Source organism: Dipodomys merriami, unplaced genomic scaffold (assembly GCF_024711535.1).
Source record: "Dipodomys merriami isolate MVZ:Mamm:240054 unplaced genomic scaffold, mDipMer1.0.p SCAF_7, whole genome shotgun sequence".
In the NCBI taxonomy this organism is placed as follows: Eukaryota; Metazoa; Chordata; class Mammalia; order Rodentia; family Heteromyidae; genus Dipodomys; species Dipodomys merriami.
In genome coordinates, this window is record NW_027206290.1 from 17,408,609 (window position 1) to 17,421,021 (window position 12,413).

The window sequence follows — 12,413 nt, forward strand, 5'->3', positions numbered from 1 at the left end:
AAATGTGACCTTTGATAAAACGTCAGAGCTAGTTAGAACTGCTTTACTAATTACTCTTAGTTCTTGACTTCCCTTTCAAAGTGTTTATGGATTCCCTAAACTTGTGGGGAGGGAGGGTGATTGGGTGGTAAACTAGGAACCCACTGTGAAATCAGGACTCAACTTGCTGTCACTTACTTTCCAAAATAATCATATGATACAATGGTTTGGGGCAATCGCTGGCAAGTAATGTCAGCTTAAGTCTTTTTATTCAATTGTGCTTTGGCTAACAGTTCTTCCTCTGAACATGTATAGGAATGATGTGCTCTGTTAGGGCCATCAAAAGGGCACAAAGATGAGTTTTTACCCAAAAGCCTACAAATAAGGAGCTAGACAAGGAAATAACTCACGCCTGTAATCCCAGCTACTTGGGAGGCAGAAATAGTAGGATCAAAGTCTGAGGCTTGCCTGGGCAACAAAACATCACCCCCATCCCCAGCAACAAAACACTCAAGGCATTATCTGACAAAATAGCTAAAAGCAGAAAGGGGGTGGTAGAAGTGGTAAAAGTACTTGTCTAGCTCCAATGGTAGAAGTACTTGTCTAGCAACTACAACACTCTGGGTTCAAAACCTTAGTATCAGCCAAGAGCTGGTGGCTCATGCCTGTCCTAGCTACTCAGGAGGCTGAGATCTGAGGATCACAGTTCAAATCCAGTCTGGGCAGGAAAGTCCATGAGACTCTTATCTCCAATAAACCACCAGAAAACTGGAAGTGGAACTGTGGCTCAAGAGGTAGAGTGCTTGTCTTGAGCTGAAGAGCTGAGGGATAGCGCCCAGGCCCAGACCAACCAAAACAAAACAAAACAAAAAACCTTAGTATCCTAACACTACCATCAACTAAAGAATCCAACTGTGAAACCCCTGAATCTTAGGGAGAGGTTTTAAAAAGAAGCAACATTTATATGAACCTGAAGAACAGAGAAGGAAGTGAGGAAAGAGAGCAGAAGCAGAATAAAACACCAGCAAAGGCGTGGAGAAAACATGCAGCTCATTCAGGGACCAGCAGATGGTCCTGTGCTCTTGGAGCAGAAGGTAGGTAGGAGGAGGGGGTAGAGCAGAGGAGCAAAGGTCTGGGAGTCCTAGCTCTTCTCATGTTCAAGGGGGGGACTTCTCAGATAACTTCCTTAAGAATAGATGCTAGGTAGAACCTTGCTTGTGTGTGTGTGTGTGTGTGTGTTTGTGTGTGTGTGTGTAAAATGGGACTTGAACTCAGAACTGGGGAGCTATCTTTTAGCCATTTTTGTTCAAGACTGGTAGTGCTCTACCACTTCAGCCATAGCTCCACTTCTTTTTTTTTTTGGTTGGTCATGGGGCCTGAACTCAGGGCCTAGGTGATGTCCCTTAGCTCTTCAGCTCAAGGCTAGCTCTCTACCAGCTTTTTCTGCTTATGTGGTGCTAAGGAATCGAACCCAGGGCCTCATGCATGCTGAGCTACCTTCCCAGCCCCATAGAGCTCCACTTTTGACTTTCCCACATTCCCCAGTCCTGGGACTTGAACTCAAGGCCTGGGCACTGTCCCTGAGCTTCTTTGTTCAAGGCTAACACTCCACCACTTGAGCCACAGCACCACTTCCAGCTTTTTCTGTTTATGTGGTGCTGAGGAATGGAATCCAGGGCTTCATGTATGCTAGGCAAGCACTCTACCACTAAGCCACATTCTTAGCCCCCCCCCCCTTTAAAATAATTATCTTTTTTTAATAATTATATTTTTTATTAGTTCATGTTAATTATACATAGATTTTATTGTCATTTTTCATACATACATGTAATTTTTTAATTTAAAAATTGCTACTATAAAGGTGATGTACAGAGGGGTTACAGTTATATAACTTGGGTAAAGAGTATATTTCTTTGTGGACAATGTCACCCTTTACTTTTGACCTTTTGCTGGTTACTTTCACAGATTTTCCTTCTGAGGCTGGCTTTGAACCACAGTACTCAGATCTCAGCCTCCTGAGAAGCTAGGATTACAGTTGGAAGCTACCAGAGCCTGGCTAACATTCTATTTTGTCCTTCTCCTTGCTCTTCATCTCAGTGCCCACCCCCTACTTTGTTGTTCTGCACATTAAAACACACACACACATACACACAAAGTATTTACAAAAATTCCAATAGCCTCTATTGGTCTAGAACTTATTAACTTGGTACTTGCTCTAAAATACACAGAAGGTGAAATGCACCTTTGTGCAAACAATTGGGTCCTTAGGGTAAAAGTTAGAACTTAACTGTGGGAGGTAAGACTGGGTGGGAGCTGACAACTCAGGGAGAAAATGACGTTCAGCACATAGTTGGTACATAATCAATGCCTCGAGGAAATAAATTTAAGAAATAACTTGATGGCCTCATGTACTGCAGGGTGACACTCAAATATGGCCACCCCCCTGTGTAAGAGAGTTTCTTATTTGAGAAAGAGGATGAAAGGGGAGAAGGGATGTGTGTATTCTAGAATCCATTCATTTGTTCTGGGGCCAGACTTCTTCTGGAGTTAAGATTTCCTTGTCTGGCAGGCACTTTTTCTCTTTTAGAGGAGAAAGCTGTGTGTGTGTGTGTGTGTGTGTGTGTGTGTGTGTGTGTGTGTGTGTGTGTGTGTGTGTGTGTGTGTGTGAGAGAGAGAGAGAGAGAGAGAGAGAGAGAGAGAGAGAGAGAGAGAGAGAAAACACAGTGTCCCAATGTTCTCTTTCAGTTATGGCCAGACTGTAGGTTACATAATCATTTCTTTTTTTTTTTTTGTGGGGGAGCGGTCCGGTCATGGGGCCTGAACTCTGGGCCTGGGCGCTGTCCCTCAGCTCTTCAGCTCAAGGCTAGTGCTCTACCACTTGAGCTATAGTGCTACTTCCGGCTTTTTTCTTTTTGCTTATGTGCTGGGGAATTGAACCCAGGGCCTCATGCATTGCAAGGCAAGCACTCTACCACTGAGCCATCTTCCCAGCCCTACAAAATCATTTCTTTCCTTCTTTATTTTCTTTTTCTTTTTGCCAGTCCTACGGCTTCAACTCAGGGCCTTGGCACTGTTCCTGAGCTTTTGTTCAAGACTAGCACTCTACCACTTGAGCCACGGCACCACCATCTCTGGATTTTTCTGTGTATATTGTACTGAGAAATTGAACCCAGGGCTTAATGCATGCCAGGCAAACAATCTACCACTAAGCCACATTCCCAGCCCACAAAATAATTTCTTTTTTTAATTTATTTTTTTTGGGTCCAGTCATGGGGCCTGAACTCTGGGCCTGGGTGCTGTCCCTCAGTTCTTCAGCTCAAGGCTAGCACTCTACCACTTGAGCCACAGCACCACTTCTAGCTTTTTTCTTTTTGCTTATGTGGTGCTGAGGAATCGAACCCAGAGCCTCAGGCATGCAAGGCAAGCGCTCTACCACTGAGCCACCTTCCCAGCCCCACAAAATAATTTCTTTACTAGAAAGTAAATTGAGAGAAAATAGGTAATAAATAAAAATAAAAACCTTGAAAGAGAACTCAGTTCTACTTGGTCAACATATATGTCTAGCACTAAAAACACAGAGAGGCATTTGAACCAAGGGCCTGAGTGCTGTCCCTTACTTTTTTCACTTAAGCTAATGCTCTATCAGTTGAGCCACAGCTCCATTTGCAGCTCTTTTGGTCGTTAATTGGAGATAAGAGTGTTACAGACTTTCCTAGCTAGGAATACAGATGTGAGCCACTAATACCTGGCTTGGGATGTGAGAGTATTAACTCAGGTAGTGGCAAGGGGAATGGGAAGGAAAGGCCATGTTTATGAAATCTGAGGACTTACTAAGCCCATGAAAGACTTGAGTATGGATTGGAGGTGGGAGGCAGGCAGAAGTCTTAGTCTTGACCAGATGGCATACCACACACCATTCTGACTGGGATTAGTGGTTGAGTGATCATGGTGCCACTAACAGACAGGAAAGAAAACAGGAGGAGGAGCAAGTTTGAGGAGGGAAATTAAGAGTCCAGTTTTCAACAGGTTCTCAGGTGAATAAAAAAAACAAAGAGAAGGAAACAAGGAAAGGGTGGGGAAGAGTGAGTCAACGAGGGTGGAGAAGGAGAGTGGCGATGGGGAAATAGGCCTTGCTCAGATCTGGGACTATACAGATACACATGGAGTGCACCCATTTTTTTTTTTTTTGTCGGTCGTGGGGCTTGAACTCTGGGCCTGGGCGCTGTCCCTTAGCTCTTCAGCTCAAGGCGAACGCTCTACCACTTGAGCCACAGCGCCACTTCCGGTTTTCTGGTGGTTTATTGGAGATAGGAGTCTCACGGTCTCTCCTGCCCGGGCTGGCTTTGAACTGCGATTCTCAGATCTCAGCCTCCTGAGTAGCTAGGATTACAGGCGTGAGCCACCAGCGCCCGGCGAGTGCACCCATTTTTGTTCCAGTTCAGAGAACTTGGTTTCAGCAACTGGTTGGACCCTGAAGAAAAGAGAACACTTTTGATTCCTGTCTGGTAATCAATTCACTGTTGCCACTTTTTTTTTTTTTTTTTGTGGGTTATGGGGCCTGAACTCTGGGCCTGGGCACTGTCCCTCAGCTCTTCAGCTCAAGGCTAGTGCTCTACCACTTGAGCCACAGCGCCACTTCCGGATTTTTCTGACTATGTGGTGCTGAGGAATCAAACCAAGGGCCTCATGCATGCAAGGCAAGCGCTCTACCACTAAGCCACCTTTCCAAGCCCACTGTTGCCACTTTTGTGCAGTGAGTTTTGATTTTTAAAACCTGGGGGTCGAGGTACCCCAGAGCCAGAATGACCCAAACAGATTTTTTTTCAGTGTTAAATAAATAACCATTTCCAAGATGACAATAATAGCAGTGTGTGTGTGTGTGTGTGTGTGTGTGGGCTTCCTTCACGTTTGGAGTGACTCTTTCTGCCACAAATCTTCATCATTTGTGAACTTTTCCAGCTCTTTTACTTGCACCTTAAACATCAGAACAAGTATCATATAGATTATGTAGAAATCTAACTAAGTTAACTTGACAGTAGGGATGGGAAGGGGAGAGATGGGGACTGTCGATCAAGATGCACTGTATTCATAGAATAACGTGTGGAATTAAAACCCCTTCGTACAACGGTAAATTAATAAATAATAAAAGAAAAAGCAAAAACGCAAGAAAAATCGAGAGCTAGCTCGATGGTCGGTGTGAGTCATTCTCATAATCGGTTTTCTATATTCGGCCATCATTTCTCCTTGCACGTCCTTCCAGAACTCCTCAAACTTGGTCTCATCAGTCATCTCTAGCCAATGAAAAGCCAAAGGTCGACCTACGGTTTGATGAGTTGAGGCAGAACGAGGGTATTCCAGAACCTTTCAAACATGGCGTGCCGCGGCCGGCCTCTCCGCCGCCTCTTCCCGGAGCCTCTTCGCCGCCTCTTCCCGGAGCTCCCCCAGCACATCCCGGCCGGCCGGTCAGCGCCCACTAACCTGACAGCCGACCTGTTTCCCGCCCCCGCCCCAGGGCCCGCCCAGCTGCCTGACACCAGCCAATAGCAGGCCGCGCTGCGGGGTCTGGCAGCGCCGCCGGCCCCGCCCCCAGCCTCGCTGTGGCCTCGGGCCGGTAGCGCCGCTCTCGGTCGCGCTGACTGGAGCGTGGGACGGTGGGTCGCGGGCTCTCGCCGCCGGCCATCGTTCAGCCCCGCGCCGCCGCCGCCGCCGCCGCCGTCCGCCCCTCAGCCTCAACCATGGACTTCGAGGACGGTAAGCGCCGCCTCTAGCCGGTCTCGGCGGAGGACGGGAGGCGGGGTGGCCCGCGCCGGGGGTCTGTTTACCGTCACAAGATGGCCGTGTGGGCTTTTGTTCTGTCGGGCCCGGAGGCCGTCCGCCTTCCCGCCCGGCGCCGGCCCGGCGCGGCGACGCGGCCTCCGAGCCGACGGGCGCGCCGCCATCCGGGCTACCCGGGGTCCGCTGCTGGCGGGGATCGCGGCCGGCCTCGCCGCCGGACCGAGCTCGCCGAGGCCGCGAGGGCTCGGACCCGCCCGGCCCTCTGTGGTGTCCCGCGCCTGCCTTCGGTCGTGCGCCTGGGCCTGGGCCTGGGCCCGGGTTCCGGCCGAGGAGAGGGGAAGGGGAGCGGAGGGGGGCGCCGGGGAGGGGAGGGTGCGGAAGGGGAGGGGGCTCCCACGCCCGTCCCACCTTGGGCTGGGCGGCCCGCGGCCCACGCGAGGACTTAACCCTCCATCCCGCGTGACTGCTTGCTAAGTAGAAATTCCAGAGGCTTCCGCCGATGCCCAGGGCCTCCTTCGTTGAATACGAATTTCGGGGACACCCACGATAATATGGTCACTGTTGATAGGACCGGAGAATACTATAGATCGTGGTCGGCAAACTGGGATATCTTTATGCATCGAGATTTACCTTTTAAATGATCTATTTGCAAGTACCTAGTCTGAGGCAGCCTACGTGAGCCGAAGCACTTTTTTTGGCTTGTGTGTGGATGGAACTTGTTAGAATTCTAGCCCTGCAAAGCATCAGATAGATGCCTTTTCCTTTCAGACCTTGTGGTTACTTAGTAAACCAGCGGGCATTTTTTTTTTTTTTTGCCAGTCCTGGGGCTTGAACTCAGGGCCTGGGCACTGTCCCTGAGCTTCTTTTGCTCAGAGCTAGCACTCTCCGGCTACACTTCTGGATTTTTCTGTTTATGTGGTACTGAAGAATCGAACCCAGCACTTCATGCTTGCTAGGCAAGCACTCTACCACCGAGCCACAATCCCAGGCCCCATCATCATTATTATTATTTTTTAAACAAAACAATTCCTTTTGGTGGCCTTTTGCACAGGTCACTAGGAGTTAATTTGCAGAACCCAGAATCTTGTCCAGCTTTTGGTATGTGTCAAGATAAAGTGATCACAATCTAGTTACAACACTAAGTAGATAGGAGAAAGAGAGAGCTTGTGTGATTAAACTGGATTTATTCTTGAGTAACCAGGCATTTCTAAATAAAACCAGTTCACTAAGAACTTGTAAACCTCTAACCCTGCTTAAAAAAATAAAAACACAACAAACTAACACGAAAAAACAAAACCTGGCTGGGAACGTGGCTTAGTGGTAGAGTGTTTGCCTAGCATGCATGAAGCCCTGGGTTTGATTCCTCAGTACCACATAAACAGAAAAAGCCAGAAGTGGTGCTGTGACTCATGGACAGTGCCAGGCCCTGAGTTCTTTAGTATTGAGTGAGCAATCTTGGTTTCTAAGCCATACTGAAAGTCTTTTTTTTTTTTTTTAAGATTTAATTTCATGTTTCAAGGAGCTAAATCTGCCAAATTAAGTATAGAAAAAGGAACGAATAACCTTTTGTATGTGCTTTCCAGTTGCTTTGAAATGAGAACTTCAGATTTCTTTTTTGGGGCAAGGGAGTTAAGATTTCCTGGCTGGAGGGTGGAGATTTTAGTATTGAACTCTGGATTTCCTGCTTGCTAAGCAGGCATTCTATAAGCCCCGCCCCAGTCCTGGAAGTTCAGCTCTTGTAACATATAATGGTGTTTTTGGTTTAGTTGGACTTTGCTTCATTTTGATACTTTAAAACTATGAATGGATGAGCTGGCCAGAGTAGAGAAGGAAAATAAAAAATGTGCTGGGTTTGAATTGGGTACCAACAAAACAAGGTACAGCAGAAGCTACCATTACCATGAGAGGGGAGGCCCTGGCAGGGTGGAAATGGGAGCAAGACAATATACTTTTTAAATGTTTTGTAGCGAATTGAAAATAATGGTGAAGGTATGTTTTCTTTTATTATCACCTCCAATTAGAAACATTGTTACTGATAAAACATTCTCTTTTCCATGCTCAGTTACACTGCTCCTTTGAGAAATGGAATTTGACTAACAGTGTATCCTAGGCTAATTCTGTTTAATGTTGCAGTGTTTTCTTGTATCCAAATGGTTACAATTATAGTGTGATTTTCCAGTGTTTGTAAAAAAAGTATTATAAAGGTGATGTATTTGTGGAATAAAATAAAGGATTTAGCATTGTTAAATTAGTCTTAACAGGAAATTGGTTGTATGGCTTTCAGTGATGCCAAATCCTGGATGGACCATGGCATATACTCATTGTACATAGGTGCATATGTAGTTCTCAGATAAGATCTTGAAATCTTTGTGGAGTAGATTGTTAGAGTACTACATAGAATCACTTTTCAGGTATATCTGGCATTTATATTATTTGATATATAATTTATGTGCCTTCCTCTTTGTTATTCAGTAGAAATTAGTGCTAGGTCCTCTTTTTTGGATGTTATGTCAGGTGTTATAAACTAAATTATTAATTAATTAATTTATTTTTGGTGCCAGTCCTGGGGCTTGAACTCAAGGGCCTGGGTGCTGTCCTGGAGCTTCTTGCTCAAAGCTAGTGTGCTACCACTTGAGTTACAGAACCACTTCTGGCTTTTTCTGAGTAGTTTATTGGAGATAACAGTTAAATGGGGACTTTTCTGCCCAGGCTAGCTTTGAATCTTGATCCTCAGATCTCATCATCAACTCCTGGCTAATTATTTTTATGTATGTGTGTATCTATGGGTCCTGGAGCTTGAACACAGAGCCTGTGTGCTGTGCCAAAGCCTCTTTTGCTCAAAGCTAGTACTCTACCACTTGAGCCATAGCACCACTTCTGGCTTTTTCTGAGTAGTTTATTGAACATAAATTTTAAACGGGGACTTTTATGCCCAGGCTAACTTTGAATCTTGATCCTCAAATCTCAGCCTCAGCTCCAGGCTGTTTTTGTTTATGTGTGTATGTACTAATCCTGGGGTTTGAACTCAGGGCCTGAGCACTGTTCTTGAGCCTTTTTGCTAAAGGCTAGAGTTCTATCACTTGAGCCAAAGTACCATTTCTGGCTTTTTTTTTTTTTTTTTTTAATATTGGAGATAGGAGTCACAGACTTTTCTGCCTAGGCTGGCTTTGAACTGTGATCACAGCCTTCTGAGTAGCTGGGATTATAGGCTTGAGCCACCAGTCTCAGGCTTACAAACTTATTTTTATATTGCTGTAATTTGGATAATGAACTTGCCATTTGGGAGTTAGTGAAGGAGATATGTATGTTTTCCCAGTTGGATGCCAATGGGTATTGGTACCCACTATTATTTGTACCTCAATTTTGCAGATAATGGAGTATGACATTTTAAAATTGTGTTTTTTTAAAAATAGATAGGTATGTAATTTTGGTTGTTTTCTAATTTGCTAATATTGTACTAATTGTCTGTTAAATGTGTCTTCATAGATTACACACACTCTGCTTGCAGGAATACTTATCAGGGCTTTAATGGTGAGTATTTTTTTATTTTTATTTTTTATTTGCCCATATTTTGGGGAAGAATGTATTCTAATTTTTCTCTTCATATACATACACCTGAAATATCAGTGTAAAAAGCCAGCCCCATCTTATTTCAAACATTGGTTTGGCTCTTGATTTATCACTTCTCAATATTAATATTGTTATATTCTATGCTGTGTTTTGTTGTTTGCAGTGCTGGGACTTACTAGGGACTTTAGGGATGCTACATAAGCATTCAATCTTTGAGCTATATCCCTAGCTACCTCTGAGCTGCATCCCTAGCCTCTATATCTGACATTTTAATTGGGCATTTGGATTAGGAAAAGTTAGGATTATTCAGATTGCTTTGATATTTTGACATATTTTTGCTAATGATTCTTTTAATTTATTCCAAAGGACCTGACATCATTGAGCGATTAATTAGAAAACAGTGGCTGAATTCTTTTCCTTTTTCTTTTTTTTTTTTTTGAATCAGAGACTTTGGTATTTAGTATCTTGTATTAAGTTGATCATTGCCTTGGTACTAAACAAATTCTGTTACAATGCTTGTGAGTGTGTCTGTGTATTCACTTGTGCTCACATACATGCACAGGTCTTAAACTCAAGGTCTGTATGCTTCCTCCCCTCCCTCCCCCATCTCCCCTCCTTTCTTTTTTGTTAGTTCTGGGGTTTGAATACAGGATGTGGGTGCTGGCCCTGAGTTATTTTGCTAAAGGCTAGCACTCTACCACTTTGAGCCACAGAGCTACTTCTGGTTTTCTGGTAGTTAATTGGGGATACGAGTCTCACTTCCTGTCCAGGCTGATTTTGAACCATGATCCTCAGATCTCAGTCTCCTGAGTAGTTAGGATTACATGTGGGCAGCAGAGGTGGCTTAGTTAGGATTACATGTGGGCAACACAGGTGGCTAGGCTATTAGAATGCATTTTGACCTTGTTTTAGAGGTTGTTTTTCTTAGTATGTTCAAGTGTGTTGATATACAAAGAGCTTCTTAGAGGAGCACATAAAGAAGCATGATATATATTAGGCTTGTGACTGCTGAGCTAGATAAAATGATGAGAGATGTGCAAAATACAATTGCATGTTATTTAAATAGTTATTAGAGTTAAATCCTTGCCAGACAAGATAATAATACAAAAAAAGAGCACTGAACAATTCCAGAAGGTTAAGAAAGCATTAAAAGAAAGATTTGAAGGAGTGGCATTAATTATCCTGATTGCCAGAGAGATGTGAAACGCAGCTGTTGTACAGAGTATAATCAAAATAAAACTGAAGCAAATGTACTGCTAAAAGAAGATGGTCATCTTTTTGGAAATAATTACAATAGCATTGATTTTTACTTACCTCTAAGAATTGAGAGAGATGCTTGATTTTATAGAGCTTGTTAGGGCTCACCATGTAGGAACTCTGGTCAGTGTACAATGAGCACTGGGGAGTGTATTTTTGAAGACAGTGTTTATATAGATGAGATTGAAAGCTGGAGAATTAGCTAGAAAGCCATTTCTTGAACTTAGTTATATGGATATTATTATGATTTGTGGACTTGGCTAACCAATAGCACTTTTTTTTTTTAAAGCTTATGCTACCTTATTTATTTTGGGGGGGGTCTGGTCATGGGGCCTGAACTCTGGGCTTGGGTGCTGTCCCTCAGCTCTTCAGCTCAAGGCTAGTATTCTACTACTTGAGCCACAGGGCCACTTCCAGCTTTTTTTCTTTTTGCTTATGTGGTGCTGAGGAATCAAACCCAGGGCCTCAGGCATGCAAGGCAAGCGCTCTACCACTGAGCCACCTTCCCAGCCCCCAATAGCACTTTAAAAAAAAAAAACAAGTTTTTTATGTTGAAAATACTGTACAGAGGGGTTACAATTACATGAGCAAGGTAATGAGTACATTTCTTATCAAGCATTGTTGCCTCCTTCTTTGTTTTTCCCCTACTATCCCTGCCCTCCCATCTCCACGACTATACTCCCCCCCCCCCCCCCCCGCAAGTTGCAAAGTTCATTTTTCGACAAAGCATCTTGTACATCTCATTGTTGCAATGGGTCCACCTGTATCCTATTTAAACAATTTGTTTTTTCCCTTCCCCTCCACAAATTATACCAATATCAAATACAGTGAAAACAGGGGTTATACCTTGGGGGAGGGACATACAAAGCAACAACAACAAAAAAATCACCTTATAAATACGTTAGAAAAACCACATGTGTCCTTATCTTGGGATTCATTTTGCTTAACATCATCTTATCTGACCTGTTTTGCTTATCTCAGACATATACTAGATATTGCTAATAAGGGAAGCCATGGGACCTATGTTTCTTTGGGCCTGGCTTACTTCACTATTTAAAAATACTAATTTAAAAAATACTCAGATTCTCTGAGTGCTGGTGGCTCATATCTGTAATCCTAGCTACTCAGGAGGCTGAGAATCATTATTTGAAGTCATGAAAAGTAGGCAGAAAAGTCCAAATACTCCTCCAAAATATCCAGCAAAATGCCAGGTTAAAGGTGTGGCCCAAATAGCAGAACATGAACTAAGCAAGCAGAGTAAGCAAGCCAAGTGAGTGTGAGTTCCTGTATTCAAGCCCTGGTACCAGTATTAAAAACAAACAAACAAACATATGCTTTCCACAGAACTTAACAGGCTAGTAAACAGTGAGGATAGAATATTCAGAAGGTTGACTGAAAAAAACAAATCCAACATTTTAAAGTAGACTTTCTAGTATTGGTGCTTTTTTTTTGGGGGGGGGGTCCAGTCGTGGGGCCTGAACTCTGGGCCAGGGCTCTGTCCCTCAGCTCTTCAGCTCAAGGCTAGCGCTCTACCACTTGAGCCACAGCACCACTTCCGGCTTTTTCCTTTTTGCTTATGTGGTGCTGAGGAATCAAACCCAGGGCCTCATGGATGCAAGGCAAGCGCAATACCACTGAGCCACCTTCCCAGCCCAGTATTGGTGTTTTTATCAGAGAGAGAATGTGTATGTTGATATGATAGAAGGCTCTAAGATTGGACTTGAAATGTAAAGTATTGTGGCTAGAAGTTTATTTCTTTATTAATGTATGGTATTACAAAAAGATCTGAGGTTAATGATTTATATTCTTTTAATTTAGTTCTAGTAATGGCC

At 44.0% G+C, this 12,413-nt stretch overlaps 1 protein-coding gene across 3 annotated transcripts in view; it reads left to right on the forward strand.

Annotated features, from left to right (window-relative positions):
- Window positions 1-5,591: 5,591 nt before the first annotated feature.
- The window catches only part of Znf326 (zinc finger protein 326), a 39,687-nt gene continuing 32,865 nt past the window's right edge, over window positions 5,592-12,413 (forward strand). Inside the window, exons 1-2 of one of the 3 annotated variants that reach the window (XM_070007616.1) lie at window positions 5,592-5,730; window positions 9,241-9,285. In XM_070007616.1, the coding sequence (XP_069863717.1) occupies window positions 5,715-5,730; window positions 9,241-9,285 (61 nt within the window). In that variant the 5' untranslated portion in view covers window positions 5,592-5,714. Of the gene's footprint in view, window positions 5,731-6,821; window positions 6,853-9,240; window positions 9,286-12,413 lie in introns of those variants that run through there. The other 2 variants (XM_070007618.1, XM_070007617.1) reach the window with 2 other exon arrangements.